This window comes from Manacus candei, unplaced genomic scaffold (genome assembly GCF_025592945.1).
Source record: "Manacus candei isolate 608988 ecotype Guabito, Panama unplaced genomic scaffold, ASM2559294v1 h1tg000014l, whole genome shotgun sequence".
NCBI lineage: Eukaryota > Metazoa > Chordata > Aves > Passeriformes > Pipridae > Manacus > Manacus candei.
The window spans coordinates 64,950,392-64,975,336 of record NW_026138062.1 but is presented as its reverse complement, the minus strand read 5'-3'; the positions used below and the strand labels follow the sequence as shown (position 1 = coordinate 64,975,336).

General features: G+C 45.8%; 2 protein-coding genes across 3 annotated transcripts in view; both read right to left on the bottom strand.

Moving 5' to 3' along the window:
• Positions 1 to 71: 71 nt before the first annotated feature.
• LOC127467431 (OX-2 membrane glycoprotein-like) lies at positions 72 to 3,029 on the bottom strand (the record flags this gene model as incomplete). The annotated part of the gene is made up of 3 exons (XM_051779379.1): positions 2,691 to 3,029; positions 593 to 931; positions 72 to 304 (listed from the first exon to the last, which is right to left on the bottom strand). Coding segments are annotated over exons 1-3 (705 nt in total), but the record flags the coding sequence as incomplete, so codon positions are not given.
• A 7,833-nt stretch (positions 3,030 to 10,862) lies between these two features.
• The window catches only part of LOC127467734 (TPA-induced transmembrane protein-like), a 35,301-nt gene continuing 21,218 nt past the window's right edge, over positions 10,863 to 24,945 (bottom strand). Inside the window, exons 3-10 of one of the 2 annotated variants that reach the window (XM_051780013.1) lie at positions 23,410 to 23,616; positions 22,429 to 22,599; positions 21,674 to 21,712; positions 18,760 to 21,430; positions 16,965 to 17,300; positions 12,825 to 13,136; positions 12,162 to 12,307; positions 10,863 to 11,243 (exon numbers count right to left, since the gene is read on the bottom strand). In XM_051780013.1, coding sequence (XP_051635973.1) covers positions 11,139 to 11,243; positions 12,162 to 12,307; positions 12,825 to 13,136; positions 16,965 to 17,300; positions 18,760 to 18,811 — 951 coding nt within the window. In that variant the 5' untranslated portion in view covers positions 18,812 to 21,430; positions 21,674 to 21,712; positions 22,429 to 22,599; positions 23,410 to 23,616 and the 3' untranslated portion in view covers positions 10,863 to 11,138. Of the gene's footprint in view, positions 11,244 to 12,161; positions 12,308 to 12,824; positions 13,137 to 16,964; positions 17,301 to 18,759; positions 21,431 to 21,673; positions 21,713 to 21,743; positions 22,600 to 23,409; positions 23,617 to 24,945 lie in introns of those variants that run through there. The other variant, XM_051780014.1, reaches the window with a different exon arrangement.

Sequence of the window (24,945 nt, the reverse complement as noted above, 5' to 3'; positions counted from 1 at the left end):
TACAACTGCAGCCTACCTTCCTCTCCTTTTTTCTCCACACGAAGTGACCTTATTTTCCTTCCTTGTGGGTGTTCAAGCAGGCAATGCAAGGCATGGAGGTGGTTGGCAGAGAAGGTAAGTCTGCTTGCCACTGTTACAGTTCCATTTGGGTTCTGGATGTGGTGTATTTCAGGGGACTCATCCAGGCCTCTGTCATCCAGCCAAGTGATGTTGGGAGCAGGCTTTCCTGTTGCTGAGCAAACTGCAGCAAGGAGACCCTTGGTGGGCAGGTGTGAATCAAATTCAACAGTGAGCTCAGAAATTGCTGAGAGCAAAAAGAGAAGGTACTTTTTACAATCTGTGGTGAGTTTATGGTCAAAGCTGGATGGATCACCTCTCTGTGCAGGGTTTCTTATCCAAAAGCATCTCCTGGCTTACTTACCTTCACCTTCTCTGAGGAATGGTGTCAGTCTGGAGGCTATCCACCAAGGAGATGCTGCAGCATGGAATGTCTCCATGCAGCACTGGAGGGGATAATGACCCACCCACCTCCTGACTACACCAGACCTGTGCTGAGTGCCAGAGAGTAAGAAGATATTAGCGTAAAACTTACTTTGGATGTTGAGGCGTATGTCTTTGCTGAAAGAGCCGTGACGGAACACATTGAAAATGCATCTGTAATAGGACTCATCCTCAAATGTGAGATTTTGGAGGGTGATAGCTGAGGCCTTTGAGGTTGCTCCTGTGAAACGCACCTTCTTCTGAAATGACCCTATCAGCCTCAGACCGTGTATTGAGCTGTAGGTGGCTATGTTCTGAAAGAAAGACCCATTTGTCTTCTGCCAGGTGACTTGCAAAACCTCCATCGAGAGTGAGAAGTTGCAATATAAATTTGCCTCTCCACCAAAGGCTGCTAGGATGACACTATCAGATTTGATGACTTCCTCGAAACCTAGGAACAAAGCAAACGCCAAATCAGAGCAAGAGGAAAAACAATTCACTCACAGAATCATCAGAGTTGGAGGATACCTTCAATATCATCTTGTCAAACTGTCAACATAGCACCACCATAATCCCCTTAAACCATATCCACAAGTGCCACCCACATCCAGATGCCTCCTGAACAATTCCAGGGCACCACTGCCCTGGGCAACTTATTACAATGTCTAACCCCTCTTTCATTCAATTTTGTTTTCTAATGTCTAATCTGAAACCCCCATGCTAAAACTTGAGATCAATTTTTCTTGTTCTTTCACTTGGGACAGGGCAGAAGAGACCAACTCCCACCTCACTACAACCTCCCTTCAAGTAGTTGTAGAAAGCAATGAGGTTTCCCTTCAGCCTCCTTTACTCCAGGATAAACACCCCCAGATCCCTCAGACACTCTGCACGTGACTTATTCTCTAGACCTTAGCTTTGTTGCTCTTCTCTGAACATGCTCCAGCACTTCAATGTCTTTCTTGAAGTGAGGGGCTCAAAACTGAACAGAGTACTTGAGGTGTGGCCTCACTAGTGCTGAGTACAGAGGGACAATCATTTCCCTAGTCCTGCTGGCCACATTGTTCTTGATACAGGCTGGGATGCCATTGGCCTTCTTGGCCACACAGCCAGATCCTATCCAGCTGACTGTCAACCAGCACCCCCAAGGCCCTTTCTGCTGAGCATCCCTCAAGCCACTCCTCACCCAGCCTGTAGCACTTCTCCCATTAAGCAGGACTGCTGGTGAATGATTTAAAGTGGCTTGTCAAGCTCTCTCACCAGCTCCCTCATCATTCTCATCCAGGTCCATAGACTCGTGGTTGTCTAATTAGCATAGCAGGTCACTGACCATTTCCTCCTGGATTATGGGGGCTTCATTCAGCTCCCTGTCACTAACTTTCAGCTCTGGGAGCTGGGTATCTTGAGGACAACTGGTTTTGGTATTAAAGACATAGGAAAAAAGGCATTAAGTAACTCAGCCTTGTCCTCATCTCCTGACAGACACTATGCTACTCTACTGGGAAGGCTATAGTGCCTTGCAGCATCCCTTCACAGAGCTCTTATCTTGCAGAGCTCTGGAGCAAGGAACTCCACCACGTGGCTGTGTGGCACGCTGTGAGGACTCAGACAGCTTGGGCTCACAAGTGGCTGTCGCATCTTTAGCCTGTGCTGTACATATCCTGCAGAGAGAGGAAGGCAGCATGGGAATGGAGGGTGGGCAGGCTCCTTAGGAAGCACAGCAACCACCAGAGAAAACATCTGTCACTCCCAAGAGCGCCCCTGCTCCCCTGTTACTGGCACCTGCAGGGCTGTGGGGGGAGGCAGAGCAGTCCCGTGCATCCCGCAGACAAAGGGCTGTGCAAAGGGCTGCAGGGGGTTATCCCTCTGCTCCAGCCTGTCCCCAGAGAAGTGTGCACCACCCAGACATGTACATTAGAAATGCACTATCCTTTGTATCCAAACCTGCACTATCCTTTGTACTGAGGAGCTTAGCAACAATTAGAAAGAAGGGGAATATATAGGCAGAAAACACAGCTTGAGTGCAAAGATCATCTGAGGTTCCCTCTCTGACCTGCATTTCTCAACCTGAACAACCCCCAGGTTTCTAGCTGTTATTCCAGACACCAATTAGTATTTTTTAGTCAGGATGGGGTCTGGATCTCTCTGCTCACCAGAAAAGGCTGGTGTTGCTCTAGAGTTAACCTGGTATGGGTAAAGGACACTCCACTCACCCATCGCTGGTTCCTCTGGCTGGCAGCCTCCACAGAGCAGCAGGTGGCAGCTTTCAGCCCAGAAAAGCAGGGAGGAAAGCACCGTGGGACAAAGCAATTGCCTGAGAAAGCTCATCTCTTTCCTCATATCCATGAGGGCGGCTGGTGCGCCCAGGGGTAAAGTTGAAGATTTTCGCGCCTTTTTCAGCACGCTCCTCGGAGGCCAATAGGCAGCACCAGGCAGCAACTGTTTCAGGACCCTGGTGAATCATTAATCATTGTCTTCTGGCAGCACTGGCTCCAAAGCTGGAAACAAACAGCACCCACTTTTTTTTCTCCCCCAGCAGCAAAGCTTGGTGTTGTCCCTCGCTAGCCCACTGCATCTGGGCTCTGCCACGAGCCATCTGACGGACTTGCGCCTCGCAGGGTGTAATTGTGGGATCTTCCTGGTGAGCAGGAGTGGTGGCTGGTGGAGAGGGAAGAAATGAGGGACCACAGGCCCTGACAAGCCCTGACAGCCCCTCCTCTGTTTCTCTTTGGCAGGAAAGGAAGTGTGGGCAGGGAGATGCTGCCTGTGGATCACTGCTTCTGCTGCTTGCTGGACACCACGCTGAGTGCCAATACCAGACTCCTGAGCAAGATCACTTTACTCCCCTGGATCTGGCAGAGAGAAATCACAAGCAAGAACAGGTCCTTCCCCACCAAGAGAGCAGTGTGGAGACACCTGCAGATGCCACCACTTTGCTCCAACCCACAAGCAAACCAAACCCACCAATTGGATTAGGAGAGGAGTCACTGCAGGGGGCAGGTTTGCCTGAAGCCTCCTCACCCCAAATGTGTTTGTGTATAGTTCCAGAAAGGGAAAGCCGGGGTGTGATTGTGCTCCTGGGCTCCGAGGTGATGTCTTGTGCCCAAGGGTTTTGCTGTAAACCCACACAGCACAGGGTAACCTGGCATTGTGAAGTTCCTAATTGTACTTGCAAAAGGATACCCACCATGCTCAGCACATGTTTTCAGTAAGAAAGGGAGAAAGCTGTCTTACAGGAAAATATGAGAAGCAAATACCATGTACACTCTGTGTTTGTCTTTGCTGTTTATAAATTTGACTCTTCCATCCATCAGGAGCAGCATCATTAAGTTCTCTAATGCTCATCAGTTCTGTGATTTCTTGCAGGTCTACATGAGTTTGCATCCTAAGTCATAAAAAGATGAGATGGACTCCAGAACACCCCTCCTGGAACCTCCACTAGAGGAAGGGGCTCTGTCCAGCCTCTCCTTTAGCCTCATAACACCAGCTTGCACTGCAGGCAAAGAGCAGGGAAGTGAAACCAGTGCACTGTGTCAGAGCCTTTCCAGAGGACCCCCCAGGAATTTTCAGGTTCTTTTCCCTTTCTTGGTCCTTTCATCTCTCTCCTCCCATGCAGGCTCCCATCTGAGCCTCCTGTTTCCCAGACTTCTGCTCTGTGCAGAAGTGGTGGCCGTACTGCCAGCCATGCAGAAGCATTTGGGGCTCAGAGCGAGCTCCCAGGGGCTGGCTAAGTGATGCTCCACAGCAAACTCTACGACAGAGAAAGTCAAGACAACTCGCTTATTTTCCCCTTCCCAGGGGCAGAATTGCCAACCAAATTCACTACACTGACAAACTCAAAAACCTCAACAAAAACAAGCATCAGAGACTCTTGCAGAAGCAGCTCAAGGCAAGAAATGATGGGAAAGGACAAGAGAGGATGCAGCTATTGCTGCAGAGGTCACACAGGGAGCTTTCCTGGCTTAGAAGGGCCAAAGAGCATGTGAAGGTGAATATGCTCAATGCACATGGCAATTGCACCTCTAGAGGGGCCTGGTAACAGGTCAGATTATTGAAACAGAATCTGTCTAACGTCGCGACGGAAAGCTCTAGACACCTCAATGTGAGAATCCAGGAACTTCGTTTATTGTAGATTGACAGTAGCTTAATATACACTCTATAATAGGTTCATGAATATTACAGAAATCAGGCTCATTATTGGTACTCGGTTAGGTGGTGATATCATCTTAACTGCTTTCCATTGTTTACACAGGTGGCTCGTTAAGTGTCTTTGTTTTGGTAATGCCTAGCTCCTGTTTCTCAGCTCAATTTAGGATACCCAAGGACGCTGCTGCTTTCTCACGGCCCTGCTATCTCAGACTTTCTCATGGGCCTAGTCAGACTGCGTCTTATACTTTAGCAGCTCATCCATAGCCTTAGCCATGTTCATATGTCCTCGCATTTCTAACCAATCCTCTACATCTGTCCAACTTCTCACATGGTTTCCCACATCCTCCTTCCCTAACTTTTACTTTTTTCTGTATAGTTCCTAAACTTTGTACACAGAAAGAAGCTTTTTTTTCACTTTTCAGTAATTTATCAAAGTTTCTAGAAGATGCAGTTCTTTGTTTCTTTAAACAGAACTATCCCAGAGGACTGCTTGTCCAAGCCAGACCTCAATGCTTTCAACCTTTCAGATAAAGCAGCGTACTCAGACTGTGAATACTGAAGGCTGTGACCTTAATTACTTAATTGTTATTTTCTGAAGAAAAAAAGTTTTAAAGTCTGCCTAAGTGTGCTAGGTTTGAGTTGAAAAGACAATGTTCTGGGGGCTTATTCCTTTTTCAGGCTTTAGTTTTGCTATTTGTGCTGGTGCCAAACAGGAGAATTACTAGTAAAGAGAAAGACAGTTCATCAGCAGTTTTATGACACTGTACTTCCCTCCACTCTTTCAGTTGGTTCATGTTTATTGTTCTCAGTTATGCCACAGGCCAAGGGACACCCTGCTCCTGCTTACAGCCTAGGTGAAAGAGAGAGGGGGAAAGGAAATTTTGGCTCTCTCCTGGCTGCAAGCCCAGACACGCTGCTGAGCTGAGAGGGTCAGACATCAGCCTGGCAAAAGCCACGAGAGTAGCTTATCATCCAAAAGGTTCAGCCCCCTGGTTTCCTGCTGGTAACAGATTTTCTTCAGTTCGGAAGTTATGGGGATTTTACTCTTTTGATCACAAACCAATTGAGGAACATGGAGTTTTGCAATACCCACTGCCAGTTGCCCAGTTGTGTGTCAGCTCCCAGCTGTGCCCAACCCTCATCTTCCCTGGCTGCATCATCCGTACCCGCTCTTACGTCACATGCTGGTCATCAAGGGTCAAAAAGAGACCATCCATCGCTAATTAACTCTGCAGACTTTGCAAAATAGGACACTTGCTCGTGCTCTTAAGTGCTATGCTTTCCAAGCACTCCTCAATTCTTTTGCCAAGCCCTTGGCACATGTGGTTTGGTTGCAAAACTGGGCAAACTCCTCAAGCCAATTAGTCTGATAATGCCTACCGCAGAGGCCACAGAGAGATACAGATCCCTGGTAATGGTCTCAATGTGAAGCTAATCTTGTGAGAAGTGTCACTCCTGGAAGTAGCCAAAGGCCTAATCATCCACTTTCTAATAAATTGCCAACTTGAGAGATTTCCTGTGAAAATTATTCCTGCATTTGACTCCATTTAGAAAGTCAAACCCTTCCCCCATCTTCAGGCTCTGCGTGTGCCCTTTTGCTCTGATCTTTCCTTCCCTCCTCCCTCCCTAGCTCCCACTTGCCAGATCAGCCCTATGACAACACTAGATGGAGAAGAACAAGAGGTGCCCAGCAGGGTAGAGGTGATCCAGGCAGGAGGACAGCATCTTCAAAGGTACGATGAGACAGAATAACATCAGGGAGAGGAAACAACCTTGAACCACCCAGGAGAGACAAATGAGGTGGCTGGGTCAAAGCAACAGCAAAGCAAAGGAGAAACTTGTTGTTTGTGGCAGAGGTATTGCACTGATTGATAGTTCATCAGGTCTGGATCCTATGGACAAGAAGAAGAGCAAAGGAGGAATAAATGTGAGAAGGGAATGAAGGAAGCTGTAGAGAATCAAATAGAGGGTCCCAGACCTTCTCACTCACCTGACAGGGAAAAACATCTGTTCCCCTACTGATGACTGGTGGCCTCTGGCTTCAGTTTTTCCAAGCTGGCCTCCCAACCCATGTCTGCCAGTTCCATGGCAGAATGATACAGAGCCACAAATCTGAGAGCAGAGGAGTTAAAACTACACAATGACCACAAGATCCTTCTGCTGGGCCAGAGCCTACTGGAGAGCCTGGTACATCACACCCCTTCAGTTTGGGATGTTATTACCTGTGACCCAGGATTTCACCTGTTTTTGTTTTGCATCCCAGTCAGAAGGTTTCCACCCCAGAGGAGCCTGCAGGGAGCTCAGCACTTTCTCTTGGTGATGCAGCAAAGTCTTGGTTTCCCTATGCAGCCTTGAGCTAGACTCCAAGGAATGTTTTCTGATTGTCTTGATGTGGTCAGAAATTGTTATAATGCAGATTTTCAGAAAGAAATGTTGAATTTATATACATAAATACTGAAGTATTGAATAGAGAACTGACACCTTGTTTCTACTGATAAATCCTAGAAAGTAGACAGCTTACATTTAATACCCTTAAAATGAAACCATTCTAAAATAGGTATGCAAAGATTTTCATTCCCCCTTTTCTCCTCTTTGTGTATAGGTTCTGGTATTTAGAGAAAAACCTGCAGCAAACAATGATATTTCTTGTTACTGAAATCCACCACAATGTCACTTATGAAAATAGCTACATTCCTGTAGACAAGGAAGGTTCAGGGCAGACTGATTTCTTTAAATCTAAAGTGTAAGCCTGGGTGTTTATGATGAAACACTGGATTTTCTGTAATTTATTTGAGTGAAAATATCAAATAAAATACGCTGATTGAAAAAAAATTAACTTTTTTTGACTAAAAGTTTCGCGTTTTTTTTTCTGCTAACTTTTCATTGCATCTTAGTCCTTCATGTATAATTTCAAGTGCTGTTTTACTAGAAAAGCTTCCTTTTCCTCCTTTTTCTTTAGGGTGGTTAAAGACCACAGCTTCTGACAAGGTAGAGAACTCAGGACTCTGTTTATATTGTGTATGGGTTTTAGGCTGAGGATTCCCTCAGTCTTCCCAGAAATTTCAGGTAGCTTTTTTCAAAGATGAGCAGACTACGACAGAGTCCACAAACCAAACTCTTGTCCACAAACACTTGGACAAGAGTTCAGCGCTCCTTTCACACACAGCTTTATATGTGCAAAGATGAAAGAAGCACAGATATGAAAAAGCCCTTTGTATGGCTTCCAAAATGTGAGTAATTACTGGTATACTGAGAGTGAAAACAAAAATATACTTAATTTGTGTCTGCCTGGTTTGATAGTCTTATTTATGAAAGAGAAAAATGTACGCAATTAGTGCAATTCTCTTATTTCAGCTATTTCCAGGGCTCAAGTGTTGAAAACTGAATGAAAAACAATAGGTCATATTTTCTTCCATTTATGAGTTCATAGGAAAATTTACTGGTGTGGTATTTAGATGAATCGTTCCCCTAAGGTCATGCAATAGAGAATTGATGAATGATGCTTTCAAGCTTCTATCATCAAAATAAGGTTTGTTTTCACTACATGAATTTAGTCCCAAAACAAAGTTCCTTTTCACTGTATGAATTTAGTCTCAGCCCACTGCGAGTAGTGGTTTCAGAAGAAGAATATTCCTCCTATTTCAACCATGACTTGTAAAATATCTAAGGCCAGCATTTCAGCTACATTTCAAAGTCACATCTTCAGCCAGAGCTGTTGGGGCAATTCATTTACACCTTACTGCTCTCTTAGAACCAGGAACCCAGTACCTGGGCAGAGAAAAATACCAACACAATACATTTTTGAAATAGCCTGACATGCCAAAACAGGAACATGGGCATTTTATACAGCCTGAGGACCCTTCATTATATATCAACATATATATATACATAGATAGATAGATATAGTATACCATCAGTTAAAAAGGACACTCCTTACATGAGTTAAAACCTTAACCCAAACTGGTTAATGTCAAGATCAAAGGATCCCAGAGCTGAGAGGTGCAGGCTAAATTTGCTTTATGAAGAGAAACACATTACCCAGAGCCAATTTTACCCATGTAAGAGGCAAGCAGGAGGGTGAAGTTCTCACTTGCCTTCTTTCCATCTGTTAGGAGAAATTATGCCCTGCATCAACACCACTGTTGCCCTGGGCTGGACAAGTGGCTGTGACAAGAGGTGGCCAAAGGCAGAGTTAGGTGAGACCAACAACTGTCCAGTCCCAAAAGAGACAAACTCCTTCTGATCTCCTCAGTCACGTGCTTGTTCGTCTTTATTTCATACTCTTTCCCCCGACTCTGACAGCTAAGAGCTAGTTAATTATCCATAGTCTGTATGCTTGCATTCAATTTGTTGCTGTGTGAAGCCAAACTCCACTGCACTAGCATAGAGCATTTTATGGCACTGCATCTTAGCAGGTGGCTTTGTATAGCATGAAGGTAAATACATGTATTGGTTTTAAGTGTTCTGCCTTTGGATGTCATTTGCTGTTCTCAGTCCAGTACTGTGAAAGAAAAATAAATCTCGTACAGAATTTTGCTTATGGGTAAACTGCCTCATCCCTCTCTTTTGCTCAGTCTCTGGACCTATCATGCCACAAAAGCTTCTCACAATTCAGCATTCAGCTAAAAAGCAAAAGAAATTGCAATCCCACAGATAAACAGATACTTTCATGACTCCAAACCCTCCTTTCCCCCACTCCAGGTGATCAGCTTGTAGAAAAGAATAGTAGGTAATCTATGCTGTCTTCCTGGGTTTGAAAAGGTTTCTTTGCAACTTTGTTCCTTTCTTTCTTCCCTCAGAAATTTGTTTTAATTACCTTTGTCCAGACTCCCTGTTTCTCTGAGAGAATCCTTTCTCTCTTTTTTCTTTTCTTTTAAGGACCTCTTAGTCTAAACAGTAGCAGAAACCCTATGTTCAAACTCAAGTAAGCCTCTCTAAATTGCAAGTGCAGACTGTGCAGAATGCAGGCTGAAGCTGCACAGCCTGCTCAGGCGGGGTGCCAGGGGCTCTCACCCCCTTCCTGTTCTCCAGGAACCCAGGGGTAAAACCTGCTTCTCCCCTGGCCTCATCCCTCACAGAGGAAGAAATAAAGCTGCAATGATGGAAAAATTTGGAAAAAACATTGCTTCCTCCTTTGAAAATTAGGGAGCTGAGGAGAAAAAATCTCAATTGTGACAGCTGCAGCCAGTTCCCCTTTCCTCTCAGTCACCAGCTTCTCTATTACTAAGTGTTAGGGAGCCTAAAAAAGCATTTTATGGCAAGGACCAGATTTATTCATTCTCAACTCACCCACTTGGTTTCATTTTAGGTTACTTGCTTTTCGACTACAACTCAGTCTGATTCATCTGGGATGCCCATTTGAAATAGATGGATGAGGAAAAACCAGATGACATGCACTTGCTCCAGGAAGCCAGAAAGAGAGGAAAAATCCTGCACTTGCAGTCTTCATGGTCCCCACAAGCCCAACATCAGCCAGGTGGTCTCATTTCTCCTTCCCTGGGTCTATGAGGTTTCATGAGCATATAGTGCAACTCAGAGAATTACAGGAGATTACAGCTCAGAGCTGACCTACAGGCTATAAGCAAAGAATTTTCACCACAGGTAACACTTGCTGCCCTGTCATTATGTATATCTGCCCATATGCAGCACTCACCTCCTTATGCCTAGCAGCCACCTGCATCCCCCTGCACTCGCTGCTACACCAGAACAAAAACAAACCACACCAAGCAGCCCTACTACCCCTCCAACTGCTCTTTTATTGCCCTGCTTCTTCCTGCAGGTGGGTGGGCTGCCCGGAAACACAAGGCAGCTGTGATGGATCAGGGAAATTACGAAGGGGGCTGTGGAAACCACTGAAGAAGAGGGGAGAAGAAAACACATCTGTGCCTTTTGCTTTTGCTTTACTTTCCAGGAAAGGCTGGTGGAAGTCAGAGTTGGCACTTCCACGTGCCTGATGACTCTTGGCTTAAAGCCTGTTGCTCCTGGCGGCTGGGTTGCAAGTTCAGGCTGGCTGCAGTCTTGGCCTGATCTCTTGTGCCCTTTGGGGAACAAGTTCAACACTTGAAGCTCACAGCAGTGTGCTGGGCTGCTCCACGGGTTTTCTGCAGCCCAGCTCCTTGCAGAGGTCTCCTCTGGCCCATCAGCAGCACTTCCCAGGCCAAAAGCCCTACAAAATGCTGCCCTCTTTCAGACAATTCCCCCACCTCCTTTTGAGCTTGCAATGTTAAAATATCAAAATATCAAAAAGGAATAAATGTAATGTTCAAACTCCCAGAAAATATGAAGAACAAGTTTAATTAAGTGGATCCACACATCCAGCCTGAATCTCAAATAAATACTTTACATCTTTTTTCCTACAAAACGGAATATTATAGTGTAACAAAATAAATAAATATCTATTATAAATTGTCCTTTTCTGTATTACTCTTGGAAAGAGTCACAGCAGGTTTGCCTGGAAGCTTGAGGTGCCATTGTAAGAGTTTCCCTCTTGCATGTGTAGTGTGGGTAGTTTCTCAGGTGTTCAGTGGTGCACTGGGGCTGGGGGACACCACAGGATCCCACCTGCCTGCAGCTCCATACTGCCTGCACTTCTTGGCCTTGCTACAGGCAGGAAGTACCTGATGGAAGAGAGGTTGTTTTGTTTATTTCTTAAAAATGCATGGATGTTTGAAGTACAAGGGCAAAGATCCTGGCTATATGTATTGTCAAATGGGTCCTTGCATCTCTCTGTGTGAGGGGAGCCTCAAGTTTTCCCCTTGCAATCCCACCAGCAGTCTTTAGCTTGGACCTATGGGCATAATGCCCATGGAAGACATGTATTGTATTTCCTCCACTGCTTCTTTTTGTCCAAAATGCTTATCAAAAGTCAGGGTGTACAGGCTAGGCATATCCTGCAGGGAAGAGGAGGAACCTTCTCAAAACCGGGCTGTGATTTTCTGAAACGATGCCACCTCACTCAGTGGACCCCTCACCTCAGGCTTGCACCCGTCATCATCAGGATGGCCTCAGTGGACAACCAGCAGTGCCTCAGCCCCTACCACAGCATGGCACCCTGGGCTTTCCTCACAGAGGCACAGTTTTCCTCTAAGACCCCGTTTTGTTTGAGACACATCCTCAAAGCTGCTGCCTTTGTGAGCTGCGCTAGGAGCGCTGAGGGAGGTTATTTTAGGAGCTGCAGAAGAATGGCCCAAGGGTCTGGCCACTGCTTGCACGACTATTTTGTGCATAAATATAGTAGTAGAGTGACTCTTCTGCCACAGCGTGCCTTGTCATTGACACAGTGAGTATTTTCTAGCTGCCAGTGCTGTCAGGTGCATATGGCCTGGCTACGCAGAATCAGGTTTCTCCTTCCCAGTGTGCTGCTGCCCAGCTCTCTGGCTGGGGGCTGCTCCCTGTGTCCCTCTCCAGCCCAGGAGCAGCCTGGGCTGAGCAGTGTGTAGGCAGCCCTGGTATGGCTGGGCAGAGCTCGATCATGGTACTGAGCCCTGTGATGGTGGGGTTGAGCCCTGCTGCACCCTGGGGAAAGGTAGACCTACCCAGCATGGCCAGGCTGGGTTTCTCTCTGGGTCACGTGAGTGCCTGAGGCAGTGGCAGAGGAGACAGGTGAGAAGGAGGAGGGAAGTCAAGGGGACCAGTACTCCCACTGCAATGGCAGTAGTGGGTGCCACGGTGCTGTCCGGACCTGTGGGGAAGGCAGCAGGTACTCAGTAAAAAAAAGTAGAAAACCAGCCCAAACCCCATTTCAAACATCTCTTGGCTACTCCCTGGGGTGAGATGGGGTGAATAGGGGCAGTGGGACCACATGCCATCATGACACACACACAAGCAGAAGTGCCAGCAGACCTGTGCTCGGGGTCTGATGTCATGATCAGGTGTGAGGAACCCAGCCCTCCAAGCTACCCAACACTGGCACGTCTTGGTGTGTCAGGCTATGTGAGAGGGAAACCTGTCACAGAGGAAGGGAGCCTGGGGCACATCATGGCATATAGGGGGACCTAGGGAGGAGTAAGACATTGTATGCCATAGCCCAGGGCATCTGGATGTTCCCAGGCACCTCCTCCATCACTCCCAAGCCCAGTCCTGGCTGCTCTTCAGGATGCCTTCCCCACCTGTCCCCAACCCTCTGAGTAGTTTTGTGGTCTATCCCAGGGTGTGTTTCTCCACCCCACTTCAGAGCAGGAGCAGAGTTACACACTTACCTTGCTCCAGGCTGTCCGTGGGCAGGACCAGGGTCACATTTAGAGAAGGGTGTTGGATCACACAGGCGATGGGGTACTTATGGAGGATTTTGGAAGGAGTGTGGGTGAAATTGCTGATGACAGTCACGGTCTGGTTGCTGAACTTGATGTGATATTCCCTTGGCTTCTGCTGCAGGATGCTGGGAAGGTGCCAGGTTATTTTTGGAGCTGGTTTCCCTGTTGCTGAGCAGCTTATCCCCACCACTTTCTCAGAGTCCTCAGCTTTATCTGGATTGGGTATAAGTTTAGCTTCCACTTTGGGGTCCAAGATGGCTGTAAATGACAAAATGACAAAATGCGTTAGTTTCTGCCCACGTTTGAGCAAAGAGCATCTGTATTTACAATTATCTTGGAGGACAAGCTTGATATCTCATCTTACTTCCCCCCCCCCCAAAGCCCCAGCAGTGACAAATAAACATGAAAGTGATCAGGCAGCAGTGTAAAAGTGAAGAGCTAGACAAAAATAAAGGGCAAGGGGCAGAAACATCTGTGTTTCCATTGTTATTAACAGCTGCACTGCAGCATCCCAGCTGAGAATTGGTGATTATGGATGGGTTAAAATCAGTGGGTAGTGAAACTATGAAACTATACGTCTTCCTCTCTCTGGAAGAGCTGATCTGCTTGAATGAGTTAAAATTCTTGTTCTTTTCCCTTAAACTTACCTGCAGGATTAGCTTTACTGCTGTTTGAGGTGTGTAGAGTTGTGGATCACAGGACTAAATAAAGCCCGACCTCATTCATTTACTATGGTTGCGGCTGCCTAGGAAAAATAAGTGTGTATTTCTCATTTTTTGTATGACCAATAGACAGAAACTCAAACCCCACAGGGCTGCTGAAACCTCTGAGAGCAACAAGGAAAGTGTGTAGGGGGATTTCAGCTGGAACTTCTCAAAATCTCCTATGTATGAAAAGACTAGTGTCACAAACAGTTTATGTTTCAACTAATAAACAATCTCTGAACTTCTTCTTTCACTCATGGGATGCATAAAAATAACATATCCACCCCCAGCATTAGCACAGCATTCAAACATTAGGTTGCAAAATTCAAAAGCAGTCAAAGAGAGTAGTCACAGATGTTTCCATAGAGGATGAGCAAAATTGCTTAGTATCTTGCCAGAAACACGCGCACTCCATGCCTGCTCTTCTCCAGACTAAGCAGTTTTCTTTCTTCTCATGTTGGACCCCAAAGCATTTTCCTGCAGGGCCAAATTTCTCGCTAGCAAATGTCTGTAATAGATGCACTCTCAAAACCTGTAAGTGCTTGCTTTTGCATTAAAGTCCCGCTATGCTGTTTGCTACTGTGTGCCCGCTGTTGGTGTTTGATACACACACTTAAATTAACTGCTTCTTTTGCCTTTCATTAAAATATTTGTTTCCAGTGAAAAAGTCTTTGCAAAAAGGTTGTGTGCAAGTGCTTGCTTTAGTTGCTCTTGAAGAGAAGTAATGCAGATGTTCCCAAGTTCGAGCTCTGTCAGCATTCCCAAATATTTGAAAAAGGGAGTTTCTGATGAGGTACATCACTTTGATTATCTGTAATGGCTTCTGTAATTAGAGGGAGACTATCAGGTCATGATTTGCTTTTTATGTTTAAAAACTCTTGACAGTGGTGTCATGGAGACATTATAGGCATTATAGTATGCCTCATGATGACATCAAGCCTTTTCCAACCCTATGGGTGTTCACCAGCAGCCCCGTGCCTCAGTTTCCCTGTCTAAGAAAGAGTGATGGCATTTCTCCAGTATGCTCAAGACTTCCAGGCAAATGGTGGTGTCTATGATAAAGGCAAGTCTCTGAAGATGGCCCAGCAAATGCCCAGGGATTTTTCTGACCCAGCAAGTCTTGCCCATTCTCGTGTGTCACATTCCTCTTTCTCCACACCTGCTCCCTCAATCCTCTTCCTGGATTTCATTCTAATACTCTTTGGCAATGAAGGTTGACAAAACATTTCCAAAGTAAAGTGGAAGGGGAAGGGGAACAGACTGTTCAAAAGAGACCAATCAAGCATGATTGAAACTGTTCTATTCCAAAATGGATTATACTAAAGGGTCAAGAAATTTCTGCTTCTTCCTGGGTTTGCTGTTCCCAACAGGCAAGTCTGAGATCCCTCTAGTCATACCTGTTTCTTTTTTCACAGTGTTATATCCAGTTCTTACAGGGTTTCACTTCCCCTTACCACACAGCGATGGTGCCCGTCCCGGAACAGCCTCTCTTGTGAGGGCTGTGTAATAGGGCAATTACCAGCTTGTAAACCCCCTGGCAGTCCCCTCTTGAGGGCGAAGACATGGCAGCGTTTCATTTTCAGCTGGTGACTCTGGCTTGCTAACTTTGCCCTGTGCCCCTGAGCCTTGGGAGATTCCTGCTGGCTTCACACTCCATCATGGGGCACCCTCTGGACTTGTTCAGACAAGTTGTTTCCATCATTATGAGTAAGGGGATAAGGGAGCAAGACCATAGCTTTTCAGTAGCATCACATGCATTAGCTTCAACGAAAGATACCATATATGAACCAAAATCTTCTGTCACAGTGCCAAATACTCAGATTGTTCGTGCTGACCTCCCCAGGGACAAGTTTGATGCAGCACGTTCCAGGAAGGCCACCATGATCCCCATGAGGCAGCCCCTGGCAGTGGCCCACAAGGCCATGAAAGAACTGAAACCCTTCTCAGCTGATACATTTTCATCTGAGATGCAGGAAAAGACACTTGCATGAGTGGGTGTATGGTAGCAGAAAAACAACTTCTTTTTTTAGAAGTAGTACTCTGCTGAAAGATGAACCAGAGCCACAAGGCTGGTGGTTTTGGTAAGAAATTCCCCCACTTGGATAAAAAAAAAAAACAAACCAAACTAAAAACAGAAACAAAAGAAATCTAACTTTGTGTTCAATTTACATGATAAAGACGAATGGGATCCCGCTGCACGGCACTTCCATGTTTTTCCTGTAATATATAGCCAGTGTTTACCCTCCAAGTGACTCAGAGCTGGGTGTCTTTAAGAAACACCTTCCTCTTCAAGTATGAAATATTGTATGAATTTATTGTCATTTGTCTTTTCTGGTCTAGGAGTTTTCCCAAAAGAAGGGAAAAAGCACTTTTGTTCCAGACTTGATTTTCCCCTGTATTTCCCTCCACCTTTCCCCTATAATCCAGGAGCGTCTTTTCTCCACACAGAGGACTCCAGACATGTGTGTGGACACATGGATCTGTGTCTTTGTCAGCTGAAGGTACTAGGGATAAGCAAAATACTCTGCAGAGGTCATATCACCAGCGACAGGTCACAGACAGATATTCTCCACATGGGACATGATCTTTGGCCAATGTCCTCACAGCAGAGCATTCCATGAGGAAGTCAGGAGCCAACAGGTTGGCCTCAGAGCACGTTTAATGTCTCAGCTTTCTCACAGGCAGCAAAGCTGCAGCCTTCCTCAAAAGATAAGCAGCTTTTCACTTGTTTCAGTTGAGTTCATCTATTTATCTTTATTTCAGCTTGTACTTGCTAGTTGATGATTAGGTATGAAGGTGACAAATATTGCCACCTTGACTCGTGATTTGTTTCAACTATCTTCTTTAAGGTAGTTAATGCTGACTTGAGCAAGATTCATGTGGCAAATCTCACGAGCCCTTTTCCTGACCCCAGCACAACTACTGTCATTTTTACTATTGCTTCAAAATGATCTTTCAGCTACTCTGGTCATGCATGTGCCTCTTTGCCTTTTGAATACTTTGCGATTTTTTTAAGACCAAGGAAACAATTGCCTGAGTTCCAGGCTTGGGATGTGAGAGCAGCAGTGAAGTTAAGCAGAGGAGTGCAGGGTTCATGGCTGTGGCCAGCCAGCTGTCACCACAGGACTAGGGAAACTTGGAGGAAGTTCATGGGTTGCACATCAGCTTTTGAATCGCACTGTTGCTGACTTGAAGGGGAAGAAAATTAAATAAATGTTGGACGCTGGTTTCCAGTCAGAGGTAAAACCAGAGAGGGAGAGAGAGCCAGAGAGGAAGCTGAGCCACTTTTCCCATAGCAATGTAGCAATGTCAGGGAAGGTTTTTCACGGGGAAAATTACTTGGTCCTCAGAAGAAAGTCTGTACACAATTACAATGCCTTACCGTAAACCTTGAGACACATCCTGCCAGTGACAGCCCCTGAGGGAAACGTGTTAAAGATGCATTTGTAGCATCCTTCGTCTTGGAGGGTGACTCCATGGAGGGAGATGGCCGAGGCTTGTAACTCGCTGTGGGCGAAGCTCACGTGGCTGACATAGCCCTTGGCTATCTTCTGGCCGTTCATTGTACTGTAAGTCGCTATGTTGTCTTCGGGCCCATCCGTCTCCTTCTGCCAGGTCACCTGTATCACATCTTCTTTTGTGACTGACTGGCATGAAAAAGTAACGTTTCCTCCCGCCTGGACCGACTGGACTCTTCTGTTCATCACCTGCACAGAGGCTGTGAGAGAAGCAGGTGCCACACTCAGCATTTCTCACACTCGTCTGCAGCCCACCCCCAGCAGAGGCCCCCATAGCCCTTCACCCTCACTTCCAGAGCAACTCCAGAGGATTTCTCTGCCCCTCCATCCAGGGAAAAAAATTAAAATGCAGCTTGAAAGAACTACTCCAAGAGTTTCACTGGACCTGCCACCTCTCACACCAGGCATCTCACCAGCCTGATACCTGTGCTGCAGAGAGCACCCCTGAGAAAGGCAGCTCTGGTGCTGGGAGCCACTGATTTCTGTCTGTTAGGACTGCTATGCCACGGGCACCCATGGAGAGGTTCCCTAAAGTTTCAGCTGTGCTAGTGACCAAACAGACATCAGGCCATTACCTCTCTCTTAGCCCTTCTGCAGTGCAGAGTGAAGGAAATCTGTAAAACTGCTAAAAATTATGTGTCTCACTTTACACCGTGCATTCACACTTGTCAGAGACTGGCAAGAGAACAGAAAATGAGAAGGAAACAGCAAAGTAGGGAGATCAGAGGCAAACTGTATTTGTCCTGCTATCTCAGGCTTGAGGCCATGCAGCTGGGAAGCAGCTGCTGAAGAGACCTTGCTGAAGGTCCACAGATAGAAAACTTCCACAGCATAAATGCCATGGTATTAAAGGTCTCCAGGGAAAAGAAAAAATAGTCTCCTCTTCCAATTTATAGACCCGTGAAAAAACTGTTAAGGAAAAGGGATGCTTCCAGGCTGACAGCTCAGCTCTGCAGTCCTCTTAGGGTAATAGTTTTCAAAGTTTATTTGTGTACATCAGCAGGGAGAGGAAGATATCAGCAAGGACAGGTGCATCACTGAAGACATGTAATTCAATGTATAAGAACACTAAATATCTTTGCAGGCTTTAAAGAGGAGTGAGGCTGTCTGCAGTGCCTAGAGGTACACTTGGCTAACCCACCCAACAAAGTGCTCTCAGGTTTTCGCTGCATGGCCAGGCAGATCTCCACCAGAGAGCAAGAACCCAGCTGTGAAGCTGTACCAGTCATTTTGCTGTGCCATAGGCAGAATACAAATCATGATCATGAAAGCTAGTTTGAAACTAAGTCAGCCTTTTATATATGATTTTTAAATACAAAACTAGCGTAACACGCACTCATACTTTTGGTGGCCTAAGCAGATACCTACAAGCAATGTTTGGGTGGTTGCAATAAATATGTACATCTCTCCGGAGCTTATAAATGCACTGGTGGTAAGTCAACACAACCAGCAGTGACATGCCTGAAGCTCCAGGCATTGCAGACTGAGCACTGCAGTCGTGTGCAGTGCCACAATTGCTGTGTCACCTAGGGACTTGCCCCAGGGGGGTGAGAGATGAGGATTGTAGCATCCAGCAGTGCAAAAGGCTGGCAGGGCCACCGAGGTCCCTAAGGCCATTACAGTAATGACACAGACACACAGAGAGACAGAAGGAGTTACCTGATGTAATGGTCCAGATGCTGGAGAGGATCAGGCAAGCGACCATCATCATCTCAGCTGTACGCTCAGCGGGACGAAAGAGTGACTGATGCCTCGAGTGTGACTTCCCCTTTTTATTCACTGCATCCTTACTCTAGGGACATTCCCACACCCTTCAACTACAGTAAGAGGGGACCTCATAAAAACTTCCTGCCCCTCTGACAATCAGCTGAATAACAGAATTTTTGGGGGACATGACAACAAACGTCAGAGTCAGAAACTGGCAATTTCCCGGCTGGGCTGCTAGACAGCCAGGGGGAATGGGTTTTTCACAAGCACCTCTTCCATAAGGTTGGGTTTTCACAAGTGCCTAAATGCAAACACAGATTTCTAAGCCAGCTGAGCAGTGCCTGTGAGTTGCAGGATGAAAGGCCACCCTGGTCCTGACCTGAGCTCTAGGAAAGGAGTTCGGGTCAGTAATCATGCTGCAATCAGTAGTGCAAATGTCCCCAACTCAGAGGACCCAGTTAGAGGTCTGCACCCTTTGTGTAAGTCAGTGGACACCAGGAGCTGCTGATGCTGCTGTAACACAACTCTTTTTCTAAGTTAAGGAGACCAGAGCAAGCCAAGGGCCAGACCCAGGACCTAGGTCATATGTTGCCTCAGAGAAAAAGCAGAGCTTTGGTCTCCCCTTCCTTCCATTGAGGTTGCCCCCATCTCCAGAGGTCCATAATCCCTCCCCAGGCCTGTCCCTAGGAAAGACAGGGCTGCTGTCCCACAAGCACACGCCTTCCTCTCTACCTTCACTTGAGATGACATTAAAATAGGTGACACAGCTGGTTTGAGCCATTGTTTTTGTGCATTTTTGCTTTGTCATTGTTACTCCTGTGTTTCCCTTTTTTCTGTGGGTTGTGATCATATTGCCGAAACCAGCCAAACCCTCAGCCCATGGGTGGCTCACACACCACATAGTGGGGCAGCCAGCCAGTGACACCTCATTTGCTAATCAAACTTCTACTGGTAAATTGTGTTTCATATTTCTGCTTCCTGATGAGGTGGCTTACACTTTTGCAAGTTCTCACTACTCCAAATGACTACGATTGCAATTAAAATGTTTTCTTTCAGTCGAATGGCTGCACAGATCAGCCCTGAATCATGCAAATAGTTTGGGGGAAGCCAGTGGGTCCAAGTCATAACTTTACACAAAAAATTCTCAGACGTGCTTACACATTTACAGTTCCTTTTCTCTTCCCAAGAGGTAATTAGTCTGAACATAGAAACAGCTCAGGTATCAATATGCCTCTAAAGAAACATTTTGGATGTGCTTTTGAGTAGGTTCAATAATTGATTCCTATCAGTCTTCAAAACTGCAATTGCTTCATACTATTGTCTTTTTCATTTGAGGTATCTTGTTTTCCTTTCCTTATTTTCATAGTTGCATTTTCATGCAAAATTTCTGGAAGGGCATTCTGGCCTGATCAAAATGTGAAATCAATGTAAAAATGGTTCTTGTGGGGTTTGCCAGACCTTTTACAGCTATTAAGCAGCTCCAACAGACTCTGGACCAAGACTCAGGAACAAGTCAGACAGTAAACTGCCAGCCTTGAAATGGAGAGTCACAAGCAAATATTTAATTCCTGATTGTCAGCCTCTCAGAACTTTCAAAACTGAAAAGAAAACCCCCCAAAACCCACAACCCATTGAAGATTTGCTGCATGTCCTTTTGCAGCAGAGTCTCTTAGCAGGGTGCAAATGACCTCTGAAAAGATTCATTACAGTCTTTGATGATGTCCTCCTCTTAGTTCTGCTACAATTTGAAAACAACAGTTTAATAGAACTTCCCACGAGCTTGCAGACGCTGTCCTTGTAGCTGACACCACTTAGTGATCACAAAAGGAACTGCACTTGATTTTAAAAAGAATTGCAAACCCAGTTGATATATAGGAAATGTTCGTGTCGACTTTAACCATCTTATTTTCTGCCAGAAACACTGTAATCTTCCAATACCCTGAAATCTGTGTGCTGCTAGAGCAAACACTTCTTGATAAAGATCAAACCTTCAGTCTTAGCAAAGGATGAAGAAAAATGGTGGGAAAAATTTCTTGGCTCCATTTGCAGCACCCCTGTATACCCAGCACAACTGGTGATAAAAGCCATGTGTTCTGGCTGCTCTTTCCAAGCTCTGCCTTTTTCCACGTTCCGAGCATGTGGAGACCTCCCTACCAGCCTACCTGGGTGGGTGTCTGCATGCACATCTGACTGCTGCAGCATCTCTGTCTGACCCTTCCCTTTCTCCAGGGACCAGGCAACATCAGCTCTTGATTAATTACTTTAAACACAAGGCAGGTAGAAATATGAGATCCACTCATTAACCCCACCACTTATTTAAATGTTGTGAGTGTATCTTTAAGTGCATATATTCAGACAGTTCCTGCTCTGTTCATCTTTACATAGACTTTTGGTGGATTACAGACCTCTTCCTTCCTTGTCAGTCAAATCTCATGCTCCTCTGCTTCAGTTGCACAGCATCTTCACTTCTGAGAACTGCACACCATGCCTGAGCTTCAGTCACATTTTAAAGTCAGTGAAAGCTTGGGAATAAATCAGGCAGAAGATTGTTCTGCAGCTACTGCTTGAAAAACCCAGTGGTTCACATTAATTTCTTCCTTTCTGCTTCACCAGGATGTTCTCTCTAGTTCCCAGTAAATCAAAAAAGGACATACAAGAATTAATTGCACACTCATGAAATGCCAACTTTTCCCCACAGCCCAAATGACTAATGGAGTGACTCATACGGATGAACTTCCAGAAAATGTTCCCAATGGGAACCACTCAGGCACAATTGGAGTCTAAAACATTGTTTTGTCAACCATCAGTCTAAACCACTGGTTTTTTAACCACCCAAACCCAGGTTAACAACTGGGCAGCTACCTACCTCATCAGCAGAATTCAGTGCCACCTCTCAAGGCATTGCCTGTAAAGAGAACAAAACAGGTGGGGATGGTTTCATCCACTCCTGATTTGCACTGACTTTTGCAGGGTGGTTCCCCAGTACTAGTAGTAGGTACTGCTGCTGGGAAGCAGCTGGTCAAATGCAAATGAACAGGCCTGGAACTTTATAACGTGTTTGTAGGTAATGCCTGCATATGGCAAATCCCTCCACATCTCCACTGAGTTTGGAGAGCTGCAGTACTGGGGTAAAGGCAGTATCTGCATCTACCAACATATGCTCCAGCCTATGTCACTGCACCAGGGGGAGCTGCAGCAGGACCTGCAATGTGCAGCCAAGGGATGCTGCAGGACTGAGTGGTGCTCATCTGGGCTGAGTTACAGACAAATTGTCACGTTTGTGCACAAGTTTTAGATCAGAGAACACAAGGGTAGTTTATCCACAGACACAGCTGTTTATCATGTCACGTTTGGATTGGAGGTATTTGATCTGTGATCTCTCCCCAAACTGGACTTCCTCCCTCTGTTAACACACTGCTGTCAGCTAAAAGTTACAGCTGCTGCTGCTGCTGCTGCAATCCAGTGTGGGACTGCCTAGTAAAGTGCAAAAGAGAAGAAAAGGAGGTGGCTGATAAGCTGAGACCTAGCTTGTGGTGGTATACATCTATCTGCAAAACGACATGTTCCCAGGGGACAGCACATGCTGTCAAACTGTCCTGTTAAGTGCCCAACCCTTCTTACCTTTGAGTTTTGATGAAATTGTTGCAGACACCTAAAGTCTTACAGAGATTTGTTTTTCTTTTCCAGCAATGTACCACAATTAGAATGTGTGAACAAAAACTTGCTCATTCCCCAGACCACCGACCCTGCAAATAGTATTTCTGGTTCTTCTATTTTATTTCTTCCTTGTAGCTGAGGAGGAAGAGAAAGGGATAAAAATGATAATAATTAAAAAAAAAAAGACAAAAAGGAGAGGAAGAAGCAAAAAAACACTGTACTGGAAAGCTTCAGTAGGAAAGGCTGTGCTTCATTGGGGTTTGAAGTGTTTGGTTTTTACCATTCAATGCGTCACACCATTTCTCAGAAGAGGGAGATGGCCAGGCATGTGGTTTCCTCTTGCCAAAAGCACCCTAAGTTACTATTTTTGGTCAAGGGAACCTAGAGGGAGTCCATGCTGCAGCCCCCTAATCACTTCATTAAGGTCATCAGCACCAGCACACATGCCAGTGTCCCAGGAAACCACATCACTCACCCATTCCACCCTTCTTCCTCTCCCACCCCCACTCATAAGGTTTTCATGCAGTGGAGGCTTTGGGGTGGGGTTTTTTTTGTAGGTGAACAACATCTAGGTCCTGCATATGTTTTACAGTGTGAGAGCTGCTTTGGTCACTGAGTTTCATTCTGTAACGCAGACAGTATAGAAAACAATCTAGCCAGAAAGGAAACCGCACCAAAATTGGCTACCCAAGGTGCAGAGATCCAGTGGAAGGATGGGAAACTGCCCACCAAAAATAAGGTAGGTCCAATACAATTTTATATTTAATTACTAAACAAGAGGATTAAGAGAGCGATTCCATTAAAACTGGAGCAAATAATACCTTCAGTGAATCAGACTTAAGAGACAATGTAAGGCACCGAGAGGAGCCTCTTGATTAAAGAAAGGTAATTTAGAAAGCAAATTAAGATGAACAATATAGTTCTCAGTATGTCAAAGAGTATTACCTCAGGATGATTCTTAGGGAGGTGACTTCATCTGTAGGCTCCCAGCATGGAGAGCATACTGAAGGGAGGATGGGTGTTCGTCCTGGTGAGGAATGCAAGGAACAGACAGTACTTGTCATCTGCTCCAAGTTTCCAGGAAGGAAAATTACATGTAGAGGTTCACCTTGCCATCTCTTATCTGTTAGCACCACGTCTCGTAAAGACGAGCTTTTATATACACAATAAAAAAAATAGATTAAACTGTACAATGTATTTAAATGCTGTATATGAGATATGTAAGTGTGCTACAGTTAAGGACAACAGTGGTTAGGAATAGATTGTCTCCTAAGGAGCTGTGAAGACAGAGGAGGATGCTCAGCAGGAGCCACCTAGGAGAGGTGGAAAATTCCCTTTCTTTTCCCTTGTTTTCTTGGTAAGTCAGAGAAAAGGTCCTGCAATCTTTTCCGTATCGTATCCTGACTGCTTACTTGGTCTTGCGGTGCTCAGATGAGGCACTCCATTGCCAAAATTAAATGTTCTGCTGGTTTCCAAAGAGAATCCACCCCTCATCTCCCCGCAGGTCTGTGTCCAGACATCTAAGTCATGACCACTTTACCTGGCCTTGAGGGAAAGGGCAAAAGTCCCCAAAGCATGAAGCCTTACTCTCAAAAGCACTTTGAGTCAAGGCCAGCAAAATCCATGTGAAGCTGGTGGGTCCTCTCCTGTGGTAGCAAGGAGCAGAGATGAGCTCACACACCCTCAAGGTGTCAGCTCCAGGCTCTTTGCTCCCAGGCTTGCAGAATACCCACCGCTTTAAGTGGCTGTGTCACACTTACAGGTGGGACTTCTGATCCTTTTGAAATCATTCCTGACTGCTTTTTGGGAGAAGGAATCAGAACTCTGAGCAAGGTTTGTGTAAAGGAGATTTTTCTTTCTAGCTTGACAAGGCCATGAACCCCATATCCCTCATGAGAGCAGAGGGGAGGAAGGGCCACTGCTGTAAAAGGCAGCACCAGCATAGTGCTGTGTCCCAGCCTGTGCTCACCCACAGTCTGTTTTCCTCACTGTCAAAAACACCAACAAATCACTGCCAAAAACTCTAACAAATCACTGCCAGGAGAAGTAACTCAGGGAGAGCATTGACCAGCTGCCCTTGCAGGACAGAAACTGCAGTTCATCTCACTGCAGCTCCTGTCAATGAGCTATGCCAGCTTGGTGTGACTTTTGTGTAGCATGTCACTCCTCTGTCATGAAGTCGCGTCTTTCAAAAAAATTGTACACCTCGTGGAAGTTCAGAGGGATGGAGAAATAACAAGGGTAGGGTGTTTTTTTGTCTGTTTGTGGCTTTTTTTCAGTGAAATAGCCATTCCTATGCAGCGACTCAGCATCCTTGCAAAGCTCTGGTGCTGCAGAGGTTCAGTCCTAGCTGCTGCTGCTCACTAGGCAGCATGAGCTGCAGAGACTGAGGGTTAACTGGGAAAGGCTCCTCTGCTCCACAGCACCGGGCAAGCTCAGAGTCAGCCTAAAGAGATAGCTCAGGTTGCAACATAAAATTTG